Raw genomic sequence first — 23,094 nt, 5'->3', positions numbered from 1 at the left:
CCTGTTTCTGTTCTTTCTGGTTTTAAAGCTTTGGAAAACAAATTAGCTTGAAACTTTTTTTTCATGCCTCCTAACAACATTTTAACATAGTATAGCTGTAAATTGTGGAGAAAAAGTGATTCTCGCTTTTGTCCAAAAACCTAAAAGCACATTTTGGACCTTCCGGTTGTCGGTCTCACCAAACTGATGCACTTTCCTGGGTCCTCTACTCACTAGTGTACTTGGCAAAAGAGCTCCGCTGGTGTTCAGAGAAGAAGAAACAGCTGGCTGCTACCACTCCCAATTTTAGGACAAACTACCAGAGTCCCAAAGAAAAAAACATCATTTGATACCAAGGACAACAAAACATTTGGACCTAGAAATGGTGATTGGTGTTAAGCACTATCTTGTTTCCGAGGGAAGATCACAGACATATATACGTAGGTGCCCTGTGGACTGGAGCTGCTGCCAGCCGCCATCTTGGATGGGTCTTTATTCGCCCCCAGTGCATTCATTTTTACTGATACCCAAAACATTTTATCAAGCTTTTTCACAAAATCGACTCAAAGTATGAAATGTTAATAAAAATATAGTTATAATTAAATAAATAAAATTTTATATATACAATCCTATCAGGTATGCTGGAAAGGTCAATAGTAGTCCCACGTGATCTGTTTTCAGTTATGTGCCAGTTGTAGCCTGCACAAAAATGGGCATAGTTGTGCTCTCTGCATTGATTTTGGAAAGTGAGGAGACCCATCCAATATGGCGGTGATGCTGTTCCTCTCTCCAGCGTCCAATGAGGCGTCTACCTTTGGGGAAGATATCCAAGGGAAGGGGAGAATGTTCTGTGACCTTGTTGGTGTTCAAAACCTAGCTTGTTTGTAGATTCGCCATAATAGCCTTAAAGGGAGACTAGGCATTTTTGGTTTGCTTCCCCCCCCCCCCCCCCCCCCCCCCCAGTGTCCATTTTGTCAAACCGAAAGCAAAATCTCTTCGCTGTGCATTTGTCTTTTTAACAGCTGAAATGTATCCCCAGCCTTCATTAGTGTCTACAAGAGTGGTTAATCAATCAATTAAAGCAGCGGTTCCCAAACTTATTTAGCCGTGCACCCCCTTCTATGTCCCGACCATGTCGACAACCCCCCCCAGCCCCACATCAGGACATGGCTATATATATATATATATATATATATATATATATATATATATATATATATATATATATATATATATAGCCCTATAGCCAGATATATAGAAATATATATATCAGATGTCAAGCTAAACAGTCACTCGACAGACAGGGTTAAAAAAATATGATCGACCTTTTTCCCCATCACTTTCATTTTTATGTTTATGTATTATGTATTAATAAACATTCAATACATTACGATTTCCTTTGATTTAATTTTAAATAAATATTTAGAGTGCCCAGGTAGTACAAAAACAATGCAATTTATCGGTTTTCTTGAAGCAGGAACGTTTAACCAGAGCTCTCTCCTTCCTTCTGCTCTGCGTAAACCTGAACCGGTCACCTACTTGTGCGTAATCAAATGTCTATAGGGGAAAAGATGGAAAAGCTATAGCCATGAGGTTCACTTTTGCCTCAGACCGACTTATCGCTGTTTTATGGTGTGGCTGAATCTGCGATCCGCTGCCACGCAGACTGGAATAACAAATGCTGCAGTAACATGACTTGTGGTCAGGTTCATGAGGAGTCACTGGCTGGAGTGGACTTGACTTTCATACGTCATCCCAAAATAGAAGCTAATATCTTAACTTGACCTTGAATGAAAAATGTTATAAAACCTCTTAAAAGTTATTTATCATGGAGGAGGCAGCGCTCATTTCTGCCTTCAGTCTGACGGCGCCCCAGAGTTTGCGCAGCGTGCGCTTGTTGAATCAGTATGTGTGTGTGTCTGTGTGTGTGCGGCACAGCTCCACGAGCCGCTCCAGTCACCGCGTCTCGTTATTGGCGCTATTTAAACCAATGTTGCAAAATTATTTATGCCCAGCCCAGATGTGCTCACATGTGCACCCGTGAGCCGTGGTTCCGCTGGAACGCGTCTGACCTCTGACAGACGCACTCTGAACTGCAGATCTTCAGCGCGCTGTTAATAGCCTGACACGTTTAGAATGCTGTCCCACAGTCGGTGTGCTAATATAATAATATAACAATGCTAAAATGCTCAGATAGGAATCATTTCTTGATTTATTTTGTTACATCCACAATGTTCTGTGTGTGAGATTTACAATGTCAGAACACCTGCATGAGACAGGTGTTAATTACAATCTGCCAGAATGACTCACCACCTTCAGATTCCCCCAACATTGTTAAAAATGATCAAATATTGAACATATCTTGCTATTGACAGCGTGCACAGGCCAGAGTGCCGATGCTCGGCACATTATTATTATGAAGCTAGGGCACATGCGGAGGACACACACACACACACACACACACACACATACACACACACACACACACACACACACACACACACAAGCAAAATATACTTGTTTTCAATTGCATTCATTGGGCCCACTTACTTTTTCTTAAGCCCACCCACAAATGAGTTTCTGGCTACGCTAATGGTGACATATGACAGACTTCTCTGAGATCCGCAGCCATTACACTTTTCACCTCGCGCACCCCCTAGCGGCAGCTCGCGCACCCCCCATTTAGGGAATCCCTGGACAAATCAGCTGTGTTCATGATCTAAAACATACAAGAAGCATGCTGGAAGCAGACTGCAGCGCCAAGTATGTCAGCTCCAAGACCAACAGATCTGACCGGCTCTCTGAAGTTGCGGTATTCTGGCCACAGAGGGTGGTGAAGGTCTGAGTTACATTTCATTAACCATGTAAAGGTTAATTTTAGAACATACTGGCTCAAGAAATTTTTTTAAAAATATGAAAAAGTTGCAAAGCATCCCTTTAATGGATGTTTTTGCATTCAAATTGCTGTATCTAATGTGACCAGAGGGAGGCGCAAGAGAACTTCCGCTTGCTTCTTTGCTTGCAAGTGTGCGCTCGTTTTAAACACCAGTGCCTCGTTTTTACAACGGTATCCGTGTTTAAAACTCATCTCCGCTCGCTCAGGCTCCCGCGTAATACTTGGCTAACGTACAGGAAGTAGTGATTTATTTTATAGAAAATCGTCGTAAGCGCATTGCTTGTATAAACAAATGCATTTGATTTAGTTTTCTCTATATTTAGAATATTTGACGCTTATCATTTGCTGTAGTACTAAGTCATCGTGCAGTTGCTATAAGAAGTTTTTCTTTTAAAGCGAACACGGTTTCAGGTAAACACGTGCTAACAAATTAGCTTTTTTAGCTGCGAGAAAGGTTTGTTCAATTATCTGTGAAAGACTCGATAATGGACAACATAGAAACACCCTACGACGACGAGGAGGATTTTATTGAATGCAGGGTAAGCTTCTGGTTTTTTAAAACACGGAATATGTAGGTCAGTTAACGTTTAGGTGAAACGAACGCAGCACAGTTAGCAAGCTTAGCTAAGCTAACTTAGCCAGATCTCTAGCGCCCCTACTTAACAGCAAATCAGTAAAAACACGGTTTCTTTTGTTTTGTAACGTGAAGTTAAACTTTCAGTGTCTTGAAAAAAATAATAAAATTTTCTGCTGAAGAGTTCCCAGAGATTGTTATACTGGTTTATTTTCACTGTAAATATTTCAGAACTAATGTGTACATTTATATAATTATTATTTAGAAGGATGGACACACTCCCCTTGTCTTAGAGAAACAACATTTTTGTAGATTGTTTCTAAATAAAATAATGTATGCATAAATACAGGTGCTGGCCAGTAAATTAGAATATCATCAAAAGGTTGAAAATATTTCAGTAATTCCATTCAAAACGTGAAACTTGTACATTATATTCATGCAATGCACACAGACCAATGTATTTCCAATGTTTATTACGTTTAATTTTGATATTTATAGGTGACAACCAATGAAAACATCAAATCTGGTATCTCAGAAAATTAGAATATTCTAAAGGCCAATGAAAAAATGTTTGTTTCTCTAATGTTGGCCAACTGAAAAGAATGAACATGAAAAGAATGTGCATGTATAGCACTCAATACTTAGTCGGGGCTCCTTTTGCCTCAATAACTGCAGTAATGCGGCGTGGCATGGACTCGATCAGTCTGTGGCACTGCTCAGGTGTTATGAGAGCCCAGGTTGCTCTGATAGTCGTCTTCAGCTCCTCTGCATTGTTGGGTCTAGCGTATTGCATCCTCCGCTTCACAATACCCCATAGATTTTCTATGGGGTTAAGGTCAGGCGAGTTTGCTGGCCAATCAAGGACAGGGATACCATGGTCCTTGAACCAGGTGCTGGTGGTTTTGGCACTGTGTGCAGGTGCCAAGTCCTGTTGAAAGGTGAAGTCTGCATCCCCATAAAGTTGGTCAGCAGCAGGAAGCATGAAGTGCTCTAAAACTTCCTGGTAGACGGCTGCATTGACCCTGGACCTCAGGAAACAGAGTGGGCCAACACCGGCAGATGACATGGCACCCCACACCATCACTGACGGTGGAAACTTTACACTGGACCTCATGCAACGTGGATTCTGTGCTTCTCCGCTCTTCCTCCAGACTCTGGGTCCTTGATTTCCAAAGGAAATGCAGAACTTGCTTTCATCAGAAAACATAACTTTGGACCACTCAGCATCAGTCCAGTCCTTTTTGTCCTTGGCCCAGGCGAGACGCTTCTTGCGCTGTTTCTTGTTCAAGAGTGGCTTGACACACGGAATGCGACACCTGAATCCCATGTCTTTCATGAGTCTCCTCGTGGTGGTTCTTGAAGCGCTGACTCCAGCTGCAGTCCACTCTTTGTGGATCTCCCCCACATTTTTGAATGGGTTTGTCGTCACAATTCTCTGCAGGGTGCGGTTATCCCTAGAGCTTGTACACTTTTTTCTACCACATTTTTTCCGTCCCTTCGCCTGTCTGTTAATGTGCTTGGACACAGAGCTCTGCGAACAGCCAGCTTCTTTAGCAATCACCTTTTGTGTCTTGCCCTCCTTGTGCAAGGTGTCAATGATTGTCTTTTGGACAGCTGTTAAGTCAGAAGTCTTCCCCATGATTGTGGTGCCTTCAAAACAAGACTGAGGGACCTTTTAAAGGCCTTTGCAGGTGTTTTGAGTAAATCAGCTGATTAGAGTGGCAGCAGGTGTCTTCTATATTCAGCCTTTTCAGAATATTCTAATTTTTTGAGATACCAAATTTGGAGTTTTCATTAGTTGTCACTTATGAATATCAAATTTAAATGTAATGAACATTGGAAATACATTGGTCTGTGTGCATTGCATGAATATAATGTACAAGTTTCACGTTTTGAATGGAATTACTGAAATATTTTCAACCTTTTGATGATATTCTAATTTACTGGCCAGCACCTGTATACCAAATATGTATAAATTCGAAACAGGCTGAAGCTGCACACAGATGGAATCAGCTTCTTTCTGACCTCAGATGTGCCCCCGCTCTAGTAACTTTTAAATCAAAATAGAAGACTTTAGGATGGACAATATATCGGCATCAATATCTATATCGGCCATGTTAGTCATTTTTTAACATGTTGGTATTGGTTCGATAAATAAAACCGGGCCAATATTAACGACTGATATTTTTCCCATCTTGTCTCCATTTGTTTGCCTGTTTCAGAGGGTGAGGTGGGTGATGTGTGATTGTTTAGTCATGTGAACAGTGAATGAAATCATCTCAGAAGCGTAAATGTGTGTGTTGTGTGAACATAACGCAAATTAAGCCTTAATAATTTGCATTCTATACAAAATCTGCTGATATTTGAAGCTTTAGTGTCAATAAATCAGTATGGGCAAATATTGGTTATCGGCCATAACAGTGATCTTAATATCGGTATCTGCCCAAAAATTTCATATCTGTGCGTCACTAGAAAATTTTCATGAATTCATTAGCCGTTGAATGACTTTCTCCTATGCTGCACCTTCTGCACTGTAACTGCTCACCTTTGCCTTTTTATCAGATTCTTATGTCTAACAATGTGCTGTTCTGCTGATACTAAATATTATTATCTTGTATCTTTTAACCAAGGTCTGTGAAAAATCTCTAAGAGGTGAAACCCTGTACAAAATCCACGTGACCACTCCAGGGCATCTAAAGGTACACTACTCATGCTTATGCAGTCTGCAGAAGGAACTGCTGACAAACAAAGCTAAACCATTAGTGATTAGTGACAGGCTTCTAGTAGTGCATCTCATTCAACTGGTTTAAGTTGAGAAGCATTTGCTAGTTGTTTCATTTTAATTTTTTAGCTTTTAAAACTACTGGGAATGAAGACAAAGGATTAAAGAAATTATTAATATTAGGGTTTTCTATCATTTAAAGCTGTTTGTCTGACTTATTAATGGATAAAATGGTTGCAGGATGAACATTTTTATTGATTGATATATCATCAAATGGTGAGTAATTTGGGTGATGAGGTTTAACATTCTTTAACGTCCATCATTTGACCAATAAAAACCAGCTTGTATTCTGTCTGCTTCATGATAGTTACGGTGATTGATCCATGCTTTATCTGCTGGTTTAAAGCCCTAAATATGTTTTGTTTTTAATTGGCCCAAGGTTGTAGACATCATCTTTCTGATGGACCCATAAACCATCACGAACAATATGTCCTGGATGAAAGTTCTGTTTTTTGTGCTATTGGTAAACAGTGCCTTCTAGAGTCCTACAACCCCCCAAGGCACTTTACAACATAAAGAAAGAAAACAATAATTTCTATAGCGCCTCTCATGATAAAAATCACGAGGCGCATAAGTCATTCACCCATTAACGCACACACTGATGGTGATGAGCTAGATTGTAGCCACAGCTGCTTTGGGGCACACAGACAGAAGCGAGGTTGCCGTACGCTGGCACCATTGGTTCCTCCGACCACCACCAGCAGGCAAGGCTAATGAAGTGCCTTGCCCAAGGACGCAATGACTGCAACAGACTGAGCAGGATACGATCCTGGAAAATTCCGGTTTCGGAGCGCCCATTTAACCCCGTTTGCGGGCGCGACTGTGGAAACATGATTCTTGTAAGTATGAAGGTGAACACTGGGGGCCAAAGAGGATCTACCATATGTCGCGTTAAACTTTTTTGTTGTTTGTCATTTTGACCGACGGGTTTTAAATCGACCGGCCTTGATCATTTTTACCCCGTCGCGTTCAATATCATTACATTTTCCTTAATATTTGGTTCAAACAAGCTGACCAGAGTGCCCCGGTAACAGATCAATGTTACATTTTAATGATTTCCAATGCCACTTAGAGTGGGAACATTTCACTTGGCTGATGCGCACACCTTCCTTCTGCTGCGCGTGTACCTGAACCGTACACCTGCTTGTGCTTAATTAAATGTCTCTAGGTGGCTTGCTGAAGAGGCTATAGTCATGAGTTTCTGGACTTTTACATCAGAGATACTCATGGTTGTTTAAGTGCTCTGGAGGATCAGGGAACATTTCTACAAATGAAACAACCTGAAGTCTGCAAGACTCCAGAAGAGTTTCCAGAGCAGGAAAACACGCTTCAGCGCATGGTTCTGCTGCACTGGCCTGTGATCCAAAGATGCGGTCCAAACTCGTCTCCACAGCTCTTTAGCGTGCTGTCAATAGTGAGATGCGTTGAGAATGGTGTCCAAGTATGACATAATGCTCAGATGGGAATATTTTCTTGACTGATTTTGTTACCGCTGCTATGTACTCTGTGTAACGTTTAAAATGTCGGCACACGCTTGAGTCGGTGTGTGAATTGAAATCTGTCAAAATGGCCGACAGCCATCGGATTTTTCCGTTACTGTTTAAAAAAGGTCAAATCTGGAAAATATCCAGTTAATGCAACCCCTCCCTATGAGTCATTAGCATTGATTCAAGTGAAACATCTCTCTTTCGCAAAACCTCATCGCAAGGTGGGAGCAAAGAACCCCTCTCCAAGCTTTGATACAATGGATAAGCCCAACCCCCTTTTTTCAGCCCCACCCCCCCAACCCCGCCTCCAGACTGCAGGAGTTTGCCTTAGGCCTGGTTTATGCTTCTCCGTCAGCTCCGCAAGGGACAGACACGCACGGATTGACGGAAGCGTTTTGCTCTTTTACTTCTCCGTCTCCTGGGGAGTGTTGCAAAGCAATTGCCCGGCAGGACAACAGAGGGCATAGCGCTGTTCTTTGGTATCCTGTCATGTATCGGTCCAAGATCGTGTGTTTATTTTGTGTTTTTTGTGTATATAAGAGACTTTTAACACGGACATATTTGTCTCTCATTCTCCCACCGCTTCATGCGCTCCCCACCTCTAAACCCACGTTTCCTGTTATTTCCGTCCACAAATAAAACGCTTGCTGCGCATCTTTTCACCCCTCCAGTCACGGGAGAATTAAACGTTCATGTTTTTAGAGTTTTTTCGCGAGGTATTCTTCAAGCTTCTCCGTGTCTGCCGCTAGTTAAACTCGGCTCTCTTTGCAATGGCGGCGCTGTAAACAACAGCGGCGTCCTGACCAATCACAAGCTTGCGTAATCCGTCTCGTTCGACGGATGTTTAAAAAAGTGGGCTCGACTCCGTACGTACTTGCGTGCCCTACGCAAGGACGGATAATGGCGTTGCGTGTCTCCGCACTGACGCAGACGGAGAAGCATAAATCAGGCTTTATGCAGTAGATACTGTTGAAAGCCCATGAACACATAACGTTGCCTTTTCGACCAGTTGTTGGCGCCTTTTCTGCCATAATTCCTAACGCAGCGTCTTGCAACGAGGCAACAGTGCTAGCATCTGTGCCACTATTAGACGTAACGTAAAACTGCAGCGTTGACATGGAGTGCCGTGCGTTTAATGCTTCTGATGTTTTTCACCACCGAAGCACAAGGCTAGCTTCTCCTTTCTTTTAACGACCGCTACGTTGCAGTTTCTGTGATTGGAGCTTTTGTTTCCTTGTTCAATTTTGCTTTGTAGTAAAGAGCAACAACTACGCCATGAAGCAAAGCTACTTGGAAAGACACTAAAGGAACATCTGAGTATGTGAAAGCCTATGTTTTGTATTTGAACAACTTACTAGGGATGTCCCAATACAACTTTTCCACTTCTGATACAATACCAATATTGCAGCCTTCAGTATTGACCGATGCCGATATCAATCCGATACGATATCAGCACATATCATACATACTTTTACCTATTTCATAGTGTGGAATCTATGAAAGGCTTGATCAAGTGATATTACTCCGTTGGAAAACAAGTGCCAATAACAGTAAGTATGAAAAAAAGACAATTTTTTTTCTTAACCGTTGGTTGCAAAAATGTGAACCTTAACGGACTGCTTATATCGGAGATTTTAGATGCTGTTCGATATAATCCGATACAGTTTTTGGGCCGATATCGACTTATTTCCGATATCGGAACGGGACATCCCTACAACGTACCCAAGAAGACTTCTGTACGGACAACCGGCTTCAGCTGAATTTGGTTTCATTCACGTTTTTTGTATCCTACAAATGAACAGAAGTGAGTATAAATAAAAGACGGTGCTTTGCGTTTCTAACGCCAAGTTAAAGTTTTGGTTCAGGTGAGTATGGCCAGGCCCAGTAATACAGAGTGAGATCAAGTATAAAAAATTTCTCTGATCCATTTCTCTGTTTGTTGTACATTCAGACTACAAGTATCCTGTACATTTAACGCTAATAGTCTAATGTTCTGCTTTCATTCCTGGCAGAAAGAGGATGCCCTTGTTGCTGAGGGTAAGTAGACCGCATCTTTAAATGAATCCTTTCAGTTATCTGCTTGTGACACAACGGTGAAATTTCTGTTCTGGCTCCTGGTTTTACAGGATATCGTTTTCGTGTACAACCGATCGTAGTTGTGACCTGACAACTATTTAAACTGGAAATGTGTTGAGCTACTTTAACTCATTCACTGCTAGCCGTTTCCTGATCACTAACGGCCTTCGCTGCCAGCGTTTCTCACCGTTTTTACTGTTTTTTTAAGAGTCACAGAACGTTGCATGCTAGCATGATGTTGATGCCAAAACAACCAAACCAAAGCGGAGACTCACCTCTTACATCAGGAAGAGTCCGTGTGTTTCGAGCGTTATCCGTTCTTTCATAATCCGTTGTTGAATTGTGATAGACAGACGCTTTTCCGGTTCGCACCTCACTTTTTTTACAGGAACTGCCCAAACGATCTCCAAACACATGGATGTGTTGCTTCCCGATCATGTGATCTGTGACGTATGCGGATGAAGATCGGCTTCAGGGCTGAGATGTTTGTTCTCTCAGCGCGGGGGCTCGTTCCGATGCTCAAACAGTAAAAAAATGCAAATGACGACTTTAGTCGTCATTGGCAGTGAATGAGTTAAAGCTAGCTGTGCACAACCTATAGCTACCCAAAAAAATTTACCCCCCCCCCCCCTATATATATATATATATATATATATATATGCACAGTTGTATTTCCACCAAGGTCTGAAGTTTAGGGTAGGTTAGATGAATAACATATCGGTTCTCGCTCTGCCTCAGTGCTGCACTGATAAAGTTGTTCAGTTGCCGTTGGTCAGACAGCTGCATAAACAACTGGAGGAGCACCACAGCCACTAAAAGTTAACGAATCGCAGGAATGCTTTTTGTTTGCTAGCTAAACTTTTAAAATCTGACTTCTTTTAGCTTTGAGCAGGAAAAGCTGTAAAGTTGGACCAAAAAACCGTAAAATCAGATCTTATCGCAGACGACTGTTGCGCTAGACTTTTTCCTTGTCAATTATTTTGACTGACAGTGTTAAAAAAATCCCGTCAATCTGTTTAAACTTGTCAGTTACTTTATTAAATGGTAATTTTGACGTGTTCAGTAGTGTCTAATTTTAATTAATAACCAGTTGGTACATGGTGAACAGAGAATCCACATCATGCCCATATCGTTCTGGAGGACAAATCCAAACCAGTTGGCAATACCCTCTAAACAAGGGGTTCCTGATCCTGAAAGAACTCCCAAGGATGTGCTCCTGGTTTCGTTCAACTGCACCAGCCTCTGATCGCTCCAGGTCACAGACGTACTCCAAAAGCCTCCTCTAACTAAGTCTTCAATGCGCTGTCAGCTCCCGGTTAGCGAGATGCATCATGTACTACTTACACCTGCGATTTACTCTGCGCAGAGATGAAAATGATCCTCGTCTACAATTATCCATATTGAGGTTATCAGGACTTGTGAGAATAAAGGAAATGAATCTGAGATGGTTGAACGAAGAAGAAACCATCACTAACGCCACCGTGTGCCGCCCCAAAGATCCAGGGGGCTGTTCAAAGAACTTCCTTTTTTCAGCGTTTTGCAGAGAAAAGAATCTTCCCCAGATCTCCATCTCCCAGGATGTAAGAAGACCCTGCCACTAACCCACTCTTACAAAGAAATGGGTGCATGCTTACTTGTCTGCGCCAGAAAGCAGGTCTTTTGCTTGGGACCTGATGATAACCTTGCAGCGCCTCTGGTTAGACCTAGTTTATACTTCTTCTGTGGAGGTGTGAAGACACGCAACTCAATCATCCGTCGCCACAAGGACTCTCCAACAGACTCAAATGGATGGACGGAGTAGAGGCCAACTTTTTAAATATCCGTAAAAAGAGACCACTAACCTGTGATTGGTCAGGACGCTGCTTCCTTTAACTTCTTCGGCAACTGCAGATTTTTTAAAGTTTCACATAATTGTGACTCGCCATCACGTTGGATGAAGACAGAAAAAGTAACAACCAAAATTGCCAATTTGTGGTAGTCTACTTTTTTCTTTGGTTCGCAATGAAGCAAAGTGGATCTGGGTATCTGACTTCTCATCCAGGAATGTTTTCCTGTCATCTGTTTGCCCCATACCACCCCTTCCAGAATAAAAATCTTGCACACTTCTTATCAGAAGCTCCTGGTTTCCCAATATCCTGTGCAGAAGGGGGTGCCATCTGCCAGCTAAGTCAGAAGGTGCATGAGACGCTTGACAGATGTTGAAGGTTGAAAGAAGAACCACCTCATTTACAATGACAATTCTAACATGACTGAAACGTTTCCAGATTCAGTCAGCTCCTATTTATTTGGGACTTTGATATACGACTAATCAGGCAATTTTATTATTATTTTTTTAAATTAATTGATTTGTTAATAGTTATTTCAGTGGATGCCTGCTTCCGGTTGTGACAGGAAAGTTGGCGCTGTGGACCTTGGAGGGGTTATTCCAGGATCAACCTCAGAGATCTGTGTTCAGAATTAATGCTGTCCAAGGAAAAGCATTCAGGCCTCTGGTAGACGACTAGAGGTTCATGGTGAAACTTAGGTTGGAAAAGAGTAGAATGCCTTTTCCAGGTCAGGGATCAGGTGCTGCTTCAAGTGGAGGAGTATCTCAGAGGGGCCATTTGAGTTGGCTGTGGCATCTGGTTAGGATGCCTCCTGGATGTCTTCTTGGTGAGGTGTTCTGGGCACATACAACCAGGAGGAGGCCCAGAGGAAGACCAAGGACATGCTGGAGGGACTGTTTCTCGACTTACCTGAAAACGCCTTGGGATTCCCCCAGAGAACCTGGCCCAAATGCCTGGAGAGAGGCAAATCTTAGCTTCTCTGCTTAGGCTGCTGCCCCTTTCAAAGGCAGAAGATAATGGATACAGTGGCAGACTGGCCACTTAAAGCACCAGGACATTTCCCAGTGGACTGACAACTGAACTGACCTGCTTGGTGTTGTTGACCGCACCACCAACCCACCCAACCCCACCCCTTTCCCGCTTGCTCGAATGGATATACAGCAGTGATTAGCTGATCTGGTACCAAATTGGTAATTGGTACCAAATTCCCGGCCTGAGTAATTAGCCGTTTTTGCAAAACAATTCTGTCAATTTGCCACAATGCAGTGGCAACATCAGGAAGACTTAGGTCGTATATAAGGGGTCAGACAGTGGCGGTAATGTGGCACAATCGTGTCCTTTTTACAAAATATTAGGCGATGGCGGTATAAAGGGGGTATGGGAGTGGTCCCTGTGCTCCTGCGGACTTCCGTTTATCTTGGACATAACTTGCTTTTTATGGCGAATGAAGGCGCGCTCATTAAGGTTTTTTGAAAAGCCGCTCCCAAAGATGTCTGTCCCCCGCAGTCCCGTGCAGTCTCAGGTGATCGGAGCTCCAGCTCCAACGGAGAGAAGCTCCTGGAGCGCTGCATTGCTCCAGTTTGCCATCTCAGCTGACTTTGCTCCAAAAGCAAAACTTAAGCCCTGTTATTACTTTCAAATTCAATATAGTTGCCGGCCGCAGCTCGACAGTAACTCCCCACGTGATCATGACAGCTACCTCTGTTGCGCCAAGGCGCAATCGCCGTTTCTAGGACTGGCAATTACCGCAATATTGCTACCAAGCGAGGCGGGACAAATTCTGCAGAATTCGTGCATCGCCGGCATGGCACGTTTTGTAAGACATACAGTTGCAGTAATATTTGGCAAATTTGGCAGCACGATGTGTCTTGTAAAAAGGGCTATTGTCTCAGTCCTCCCCTGAATGGATGGAAAGAATAATACCCCAACGCAGTCTTAAGGTCAAGGCACCGATGGGTAAAGAAGATCAACATGGTTTTTTGTTTCACTTACAAACTGAAGTGTTGTATTTGATTTTAGATCTTTTTGTGTTTTGTTTCACTCAAACCACACATTTGATGTTTGTTAAGCCCTCACTTCACTCTTCTGTGCGTTCCTATTCTAACTACAATCACTTGACTTTGTCCAGGAAGAGCTACCAGACAACGCCTCGTACCGAAGTTTGACAACATTGTGGACTATCTGAAGTACCTGAATATCAACGAACCTATTATTGGTGAAAAGTTTGGTACAGAATTTTAGTTAACCATTAAATTCTAGATGACAACTTTAAATTTTTTTTCCCTATGTCACAGGTTTAAACTATTTGGAAGAAGTGGTTGGTTTCGACCCGCAGTTGGGCCCCAAATACTTTTGCAGGTTGTGCAATCAATCGGCAGTCCTCGCCGAAATGGTTTGCCACGTGATTGGACGGAAACATCGTCAGAGATATGTGGTAAAGCATTGTGAAGGATGATTTTTTTTTTTTTTACTTTGGACAACATATATGTGTTTAAAGTTATTAAACAGTTTTGCCTTTGTAGGAGATGAGGCGTCCGGATTTGGCGACCGGGACCCTGAAATCCCAAGGAGGTAAAAGCATTCGAGCCAAAGCAGAGATAGTTGAGAGGCAAGATGGACGAGGGAATCCAAAGGTGAGATGCACAGGTCAATATTGTTGAATCTAAATCAAATAAAGTTCTTTTATGGGTGTATCTTGTAACATTGTTTACATATTTGTGCCACAGCTACTTACTAAAAAGGCAAGGGGGGTGGAAGGCAGGTTAAACATCACAAGAGGTACTCTACCCTTCACCTGAAAGTTGAAAGATGGTAGATTTAAATATGTATTAAATGACTTTCTTTTTCTCGCCTAGTTCCTCCAAGTGAGAGGCAGTACAGGAAGCAACCCACCCCACCAAAATCCTCTCGGGATTTGCCACCTCTGCTACCAGAATTCAAAGATTATCACAGAAGGAAAAATCCAGGACTTGAGCTTTATCCAGATGAGGCTGGCATGAAAAGACGGCTTGAAGAGGAGGACAGTTTCAGCCAAGGCCACCTTCAAGAGGATCGAGGCAGGTCCTATTACGGAGAGGAGTTTGATGATAACAAAAAACCTGATTATCACAGATCGTACGAAAAGAACCAAGCTCCACGAAACAGCAGGACACTTGGGCGGTATGAAGTTGCCAGGTATGAGGATGAACAGCGTCCTCAGAGCCAGGATCCTGCCGACCGTTATTACCCGACAGAAGCACCTGTGTTTGAGAGGCACTACCCTGAAAGGGATGCACTGGAGGAGTTCTACTCTGAAGAAGTCCGGCGTGGCCAGGATCGTTCTCGTGGATCACAGCCCTCATCTGAGATGATGCCCCCTGAAGGTGATGAACCTCTGTGGTCCATGGAGAGGGGATCTGGTAGGCACGACAGAAGGCACGGATCGAGTGAACCAGAACCCAAGAGGAGAAGCTTGGATTCAACCCTTGAGCATGACCAATCGTACAGCAATATGTTTAATATAGTCAAAGACTATCATCATAAAACAAGCGGTCCATATGCAGAGGAGGAGTTCGACAGTCCTGGGATCAGCGGAGCAAGGCCACCCGCAGGCCAGGTTATTAGGGACTATGATACTCTGACCAATTTACCTGAGCCATTCAGACGTTTCCTGAAAGCCGGGGAGGATAATGACAGGAGGAATAAACGAAGGAGTCGCTTTTCTGATGCCTCCCCAGATGAGCTGAATAAAGCTAAGGAGATGTGAGTGAAACCATTTTAAGAATTGTCTCGGCCTTTGTTGCGGTTACTAACGTTTTTTTGTCTGAAGGTTCAGAGATGATCACCACCGTAGTGATAGAGATCCAAGATCAAGTGGTGGACCAATGACGGCCCAAATACAATACTCAGATCCCCACCAAACACTGCAGGTAGGTAACGTAGAAACTAGGGCTGCAGCTATCGAATATTTTTGTAATCGAGTACTCTCAAATCTTTTATCGAGTAATCGAGTACAAACTTTTGTGTTTGTAAACCATTATATCAAATAGCTAGTTATAAAATATGACAGACCTCTTAAAACGAGCACGCAGTTGCCAGTTATTCAAGTTTTATTCAAAATTAGTTTTCAAAACTTCAGCACTTCAACTTTACTTCACAGCAAACAAATGCCTGTGCAGAAAATAAGTATACAACCTGAGCCGATTTTCCTCTCGTGCGAGAAGTAGCACAGCGAGCGGCTGCGGCCCAAACAGCACCAGAACCGCTCACAGCACATGCGCAAACATGGCTCGCCAGCTATTTCCCTATTAACACACGTCCGTTTTAATTTCTACACTTATTTTCTCACACAATAACAAGGATTGTTGAGAACGCGTGTTTACCGTGGTTATGTCAAATTATACTGATCACAAAACATTTATTTACTTCATTTCGTTTTCCTCTGCCACTCATAAATACCTGCGTCCTCCTGCAGCAATCCCGAGGGACAACGGACGTCAATAACAACACAGTAAAAAGTCTGACGTTTTGTGTAAAAATTGCTATTTTTAGCACATTTTTAGGTCTGACGTGTTGCTACCAGACGCAGTGTGAGCTGAAACAGTGCTACAAATGAAAAAGTTGCACAGTGTCTGCAGAATATATAGCGGACCTCGGAGTCCGCTTGCAGAAGTGACATTTACATGTGGGTGTTTCCTGGTCAGGTGCTGCAGCATCGAGGATGCGGTGTTGTGGTACGCTAAATCCATTTTACAGTATTTACACTGGACTAGGGTCGTCACGGTGTGAAAATGTAACCTCACGGTTATTGTGACCAAAATTATCACGGTTTTCGGTATCGCGGTATTTTTTTAAACGTGTTACATTTTCAGACTACCACATAAACCCTGTATGTCAGGAAATATTGTCCTCAGTTTGTGTCTAAATTTAGCCTAAAATGTGTTATTTTGCAATGATGTTGTTTATTAGTTTACATTTTTCCCCTTTAGTCTTTAAAATAGCAATATTTGCCCATAACTTCTTATTTTTTGTCTGTTTGATGTCATCATTTAAAAATATTAGATCAGATGATACTCAGTACTCAAGTAGCCTTCTAATCAGATACTTTTTTACCCTTACTTGAGTAATAAACCCTATATCAGGAAAGTATTGTCCTCGGTTTGTGTCCTTCCAGGGAGCTTTGCAGATGTGGGAAAGTGTCATCAGGCAGTAATCGTTGTTAAATTCATAATTATTCTCGGAGAGAGACCAACTCTTATCTGCCCCTGGGAGCCCCGTAATGCATAGCGTCATTTCAACATGGGGGTGTCTGCGACACTGTTTATATGCAGGTAGCGGCGCTGCGGCTGCTTTATATAGCGACTCGTTGCATTCTCCCTCAACCCAAATCCTCGGATCACGCATTTTAGCTAAAACGCTAACGTTAGCTTGCCTTGCGTTGACTGTAGAGTTGTGGGTGATGGTCACGCAGATGTGTCATGAGATTTGAAGCGTTGCTGCCTTTCACAGACACTTTTTCTGCACGTGCTGCAAACAGGATAGCCGTCTTCTATCAACCGTCCCTCGGCATTCTTCAAATATCCAGAAAATGCCCGTACTTCCCACTTTGTCTTCTTTGAGGGATAATAAATGTCCTCCTGAGCGCTGCCGTCTCCTCCTTTGGCCATTATTTCAGCTTTAGCTTCAATAAAGTTTTGTTGTAAACAACAAAGTGCGCATGTGCCGCCGGCAACTTCAGCAGATGATACGGTGGCTGGTAAGGGTCACCGCGCCTACACCGCAGCCACGGTAATCCACCGGGATAATATAGTTTTAAAAACAAGACGTTATTATTATTGTCAACTTTTTTACCGGTGTTTACTGCTACACCGGTTACCGTGACAACCCTACACTGGACTACGTTTTCCGCCTTACGACGTGAAAAGTGGTCCCACACCTTTGACATTTTGTGTCTTTTTCGCACTCCACCGGGGTCCACGTTGTCCGCCATGGCTTAAGAGAAAGTTAAGTTACATTCGCTACTCGCGTGTGCATTCAGTGCAGTGTGTATGTGCGTCACTTATTTCGGTCCGGGTGAAACATGACCCCGGGCGATTGCAAAGCCATGAATTAATTAAACATGAATTAAACGAAGCCTCGAGGCAGAGGATTTGACTCGAGGATTTTTTGTACTCGAATTATTCGAGGTACTCGAGGAATCGTTTCAGCCCTAGTAGAAACTAAACCGTCTCTAGTTTTTTCCACTTTAGATAAATCTTTTTTTCCATAAAAGACTTAGGTGAGACGGTTTTTTAATGTCGGACTTGTTTATTTTTCAGAATCCACCTTTTTCCAAAGGCTGCAACAGCGGAGGCGCCGAGTCAGGCACCGTCTTTGACGTTCTGGTAAGATCGTACTTAAGTGTTTGTAACATTTGTAGCTTTTCAGGGTCTTGTTATTGTCTCACGTCGTATTTTCTTCTAGAAAAATGTTGAAATCACAAGTGCAGAAGAGGCCATTTTCCTGAAGAGCAAACTTAGCAGTGTTCTGGAGGAATTCCAAAGCATAAAGGAGAAAAAGGCGGTAATTGTTTTATTACATACAGCTTGAAATGAATACTACAGATTCCTTAAATTCTCAACAAAGCAGCAAAAACGAATGAACACATTTTGTGTTTGTTTTTGTAGTTTGAGAACCAGTACCGAGGAGGAGCCTCCATGAAGCATAGTGACTTAAGGCCAGACCAACTGCCTCCTCGAGCACACGAGTATGAGAGACCTCCCAGAGAAGATCCTGACCCCAGACAACCAAAGAACTCCGGTTTTAGCGACAGAGGACGCTGGGATCAGAGTGATCCCAACGAGCATCATCAGGAATATGATCATCCTCCTCATATGGAGCCCTCACTCTCAGGACGAGGACATTATGAAGGTTATGAAGGTATAATAAGTGGTAATGATTTAAGTGCACTTATCCAAGAGAAACCCAACAGCGCCCCCTGCTGCTCACAAACTAGAGGTCTTACACAAGGACATGAAAACCATAGAGAAATTATTATAAACCGGTCTTTATACACTTACTGGCCACTTTATTGGGTACAGCTTGCTAGTGCCGGGTTGGACCGTCTTTTGACTTCAGAACTGCCTTAATCCTTCGTGGCATAGATTCAGCAAGGCACTGGAAACATTCCTCAGAGATTCTGGTCCATATTGACATGATGGCATCACGTAGTTACTGCAGATTTGTCAGCTGCACATTCATGATGCAAATCTCCTGTTCCACCACATCCCAAAGGTGCTCTAGTGGATTGAGGTCTGGTGACTGTGGAGGTCATTTGAGTACAGTGAACTCATTGTCATGTTCAAGAAACCAGTCTGAGATGATTTGAGCTTTATGACATGGTGCAAGATCCTGCTTGAAGCAGCCATCAGAAGATGGGTACACTGTGGTCATAAAGGGATGGACATGGTCAGCAACAGTACTCAGGTAGGCTGTGGCGTTGCAGCGATGATCAGTTAGTACTAAGGGGCGAAAAGTGTGCACCACCACCAGCCTAAACCACTGATACTTAACAGGATGGATCCATGCTTTTGTGTTGTTGCCAAATTATGACCCTACTCTGAGTATTACAGCAGAAATTGAGACATGTCAGACCAGGCAACATTTTCCGATCTTTTATTGTCAGATTTTGGTGAGCCTGTGCCGAATTGCAACCTCAGTTTCCAGTTCTTAGATGACGGGAGTGGCACCCGCTGTGGTCTTCTGCTGCTGCCTCAAGGTTCAACCTATTGTGCGTTCAGAGATGCTCTTCTACCTACCTTGGTTTAAATGAGTGGTTATTTGAGTTAATGCTGTCTTTCTGTCAGCTTGATCCAGTCTGGCCATTCTTCTCTGACCTCTGGCATCAACAAGGCATTTTCGCCCACAGAGCTGCTGCTTACTGGATGTATTCCTCTTTTCGCACCATTCTCTGTAAACTAGGCATGTAAGAAAATATATATGGCAATACATCGCAATATATTCTCCTGCAATATAGCAAAATTCAAAAGTTTTAATTTAATTTTTTTTTTTTTTTTTTAGAACTAACCCTCCCACTGTCTTAATGTGTGTGACCCCGTGAGGAAAGTTGATCATTGAGCAGGGTTGGTGGTTTATCCCTTGGGTCCATGTGGCAGGGGTGAGGAGTGAGCACCACCTCACCCCTGCCACATGGACCTTAACTCATTCACTTGAAGTCGTCATTTGCATTTTTTTTACTGTTTGTGCATCGGAAAGAGCCCCCGCACAGAGAGAACAAACATATCAGCTCTGAAGCCATCTTCATCTGCATAAGTCACACGTCACATGATCAGGAAGCAGAAAATCCATGTGTTTGGAGATCGTTTTGGGCCATTCCTGTAAAAAAAAAAAAAAAAAAGTGAGGCGCGAACCGGAAAAGCATCTGCCGATTGACAACGGATTATGAAAGAACGGATAACGCTCGAAACACACTGATTCTTCCTGATTTAAGAGGTGAGTCTCCGCTTTGTTTTTGTTGTTTTGGCGTTGACATCATCCTAGCGCTCAACGTTCTGTGACTCTAAAAAAACAGTAAAAACGGCGAGAAACGCTGGCAGCGAAGGGCTTTAGCGATCAGGAAACAGCTGGCAGTGAATGAGTTAAGGGATAAACCATCAATCCTGCTTAATGGTCAACTTTCCTCGCGGGGTCACACATAAAGACAGTGGGAGGGTTAACATGCAAACGTTTGTGTATTTACTTTTCTTTTGGTACAGTTCAAAAGCTGGCCGCTAGTTAGCAGCAGTGTGCAATGGGTTTTGTTTCCACCACTGTAAATCCCTCTATGATTCAGATACCTCATGTTAAACATGTTATGTATCAGTTTGGACTGTTGATTGAATTTTCCTGCAATAATTTCAGTCTATAAAACTCGCAAATATCGTTTGGTTGAATATATCGCTTTGATACGTATCTATAGTGATTAGGGCTGGGCGATGCGGCCTAAAATCAATTTCACGATATATTGAGGATTTCACCTCGATAACGATAAGTCAACGATAACTACAGGAATGCGCAGAAACAAAAGTTGTCCACTAGGTGGGGCTGTCACATAGGGCTGCTCAATTAATCGAATTTTAATCACGATTACGATCTGAGTTTTGAACGATTATAAAAAACAAAACAAGCCGATTATTTGCTCCTCCCGCTTGCGCTGCCCTGAGTTGCAAATGAAGCGCTCCTCCCACAGTGTTGCCAACTTGGCGACTTTGAGGCTATGTCTAGCAGCTTTTCAGACCCCCTTCATGACTTTTTAACTTAAAAGTTCCTAGCGAACACCTCAGAAACATCTCTGGTAACCCTTAGCTACTTTCTGGATAACTGTCGTCGACATTTCCTGCAGGTTAGCTAAAAACTCCGCCTGCGCTCCGGACCGTTCTTCAGGACATTAGGAAAGGGAATGATGTAGTGATGTGTCAGTCGCTAAAGAAACGGCTCTCGGAGCCGGCTCCCTGTTGGTGTAACCAGAGTGAGTGACACACACACTGCACCTGCGGACTCCTGAGCCACTAAAAATGGTTAAATGTGCGGCGTGCTAAACACGCGTGCAGCTTGCCCCGATTGCTGTGAGACCGGGTTGGGGGGTGGGGGGTGCAGCTGTGGTTGGGACAATTATTACATTAACTGATGGACTTGTAAATAAATAGTTTATAAATAAGGTAGAAATAAGTTCCTCACGCTGATAAATGATAACTAATCTCTCTGAGGACACGGTGCTAGTGCACTCTTCTACAGCACCTTGACACGACTCAATAAATGTTACGCAACATTTTGTGAACATCAATTTATTTGCATGTATTTGTTATAAATGCCACTGTATAATTCTTGCTGTCAGTATTTGCAAGATATTGGTATTTGGGTCTGTACTGGTTAGACTTAAATGAGTTAAACCAAGGTCTATAGCCCTTGGGTCATAAACTATGAGCTGTAAGTATATTGGGCTTTTTATACTGGGAATCAGGAGTTATTTTAGTGATCATCTTGTTTCTTGTTTACTTTTGCCCTGATTGTGCCCTGAGCAATTTTATGACTGAATAAAAACAAATAAAATCAACATAAATTGAAAAATCGTCCTAAATAATCGTGATCTCAATTTCAGTCACCATAATCGTGATTATTATTTTTGCCATAATCGAGCAGCCCTACTGTCACATGTGTTACATACATTTTTACGTGACACTTTGCCAACCTACACATATTTTCATTTTTTTATTATCAAATTTATTGACATGGGAAAAATGATCACGATAAGAGTCAGAGATTTCGATAACGATAAATTTTCGATTTATTGCCCAGCGAGTGATACGTATTGTATCGCCAGAGTTTCACCAAAACTCATCCCTACTGTAAACCCTAGAGATGGTTGTGCAAGACAGTCCCAGAAGATCAGCAGTTTCTGAAATACTCAGACCAGCCCGTCTGGCACCCACAACCATGACACGTTCAAAGTCAAATTAAATCGCCTTTCATCCCCATTCTGAAGCTCAGTTTGAACTGCAGCGGATCGTGTCAACATGCCGAAATGCATTGAGTTGCCACCATGTCATTGGCTGATTTAGTAATTTGCGTAATCGAGCACTTGGACAGGTGTATTCATTAAAGTGGCCCGTGAGCGCGTGTACATACCGGTCACATAAACATGGTGAGTTGGAGGACAGTCTGTAAAGCAAAAAAATCTGTATGAAAGTTTAATTATGAATTGTTTTTATTCTAAAGTCGTTGTCTTGTGTGTTTTTAGGTGGAACACCTTTTTATCCCGAAAGACTTCCAGAACTCATGAACTCACCCGACTACCGGAATCCTGATATGTTTTTTGACCCTCACCCCGCTGCGCCTCCCCCTCTTATGGAGCAACAGAGCAGGATGCAGAGGGACCCTCGCTACTCCAACAATCTGGACAAAATCACCTGCGCTCTCCTGGAGCTTGTGGCAAGAAAATAGTCACTCCCAAGATGGTTATAAAATAAAATTAGATTTTGTTTGTGTAAGTAGTTTCAGGTTGCATGTGAAGTTGAATGGTTTGGTTTATTTTAGGGAATTTGCCTTAGTAAAGTTCAGTTTTTGACCCGTCAAGATCTGTGATGTAATTGTCTTGTCTGTAGTAATCTGTTTATTTTAGTTTCTCATTTGTATCAGTGTAAGCATAACCATCAACATTTGTACACAGTTTCATTTTATGTGATATGAACGTGTTAATTTACAAAACTAAAATTCGTAATGTGAATGTGGCTCTTTTTATATACAGAACACACCAAGAACTAAAAGATGGAATTAGAATTTCAACACAACAAGAACACACCAAAGATGTTTAAAGAACACACCAAGGTTGACGTCTGTTTATGCACTTTTTAAATAGCACAAAAATTACCTTACGGTCAGAATCCAAGTTTGAATCCTCTGTTTTTTTCCAGGAATTTTCCAGACAAAATAGTATTTTATCAAGCCAACTTTTGCAAAAC

The 23,094-nt window shown here is 42.6% G+C and overlaps 1 protein-coding gene across 2 annotated transcripts; it reads left to right on the top strand.

The window, feature by feature from the left end:
* Positions 1-3,128: 3,128 nt before the first annotated feature.
* Positions 3,129-22,859, top strand: si:ch211-13c6.2 (uncharacterized). 2 transcript variants are annotated; one of them, XM_015973948.3, is made up of 13 exons: positions 3,129-3,414; positions 6,080-6,148; positions 9,731-9,755; positions 13,749-13,835; positions 13,915-14,054; positions 14,143-14,253; positions 14,347-14,398; positions 14,476-15,361; positions 15,429-15,528; positions 17,917-17,982; positions 18,062-18,160; positions 18,265-18,517; positions 22,374-22,859. In XM_015973948.3, exons 1-13 carry the CDS (start codon positions 3,361-3,363, stop codon positions 22,574-22,576), a joined length of 2,145 nt encoding a protein of 714 aa, XP_015829434.3. In that variant the 5' UTR covers positions 3,129-3,360; the 3' UTR covers positions 22,577-22,859. The 2 variants fall into 2 exon arrangements, with proteins under 2 accessions (XP_015829434.3, XP_015829435.3); XM_015973949.3 differs by lacking the exon at positions 9,731-9,755 and having other exon boundaries at positions 3,344-3,414.
* The last annotated feature ends 235 nt before the right edge of the window (positions 22,860-23,094 follow it).

The sequence above is a fragment of the Nothobranchius furzeri genome, chromosome 19 (assembly GCF_043380555.1).
Source record: "Nothobranchius furzeri strain GRZ-AD chromosome 19, NfurGRZ-RIMD1, whole genome shotgun sequence".
NCBI classification, from domain to species: domain Eukaryota; kingdom Metazoa; phylum Chordata; class Actinopteri; order Cyprinodontiformes; family Nothobranchiidae; genus Nothobranchius; species Nothobranchius furzeri.
This window is presented reverse-complemented; position numbering and strand designations above follow the sequence as displayed.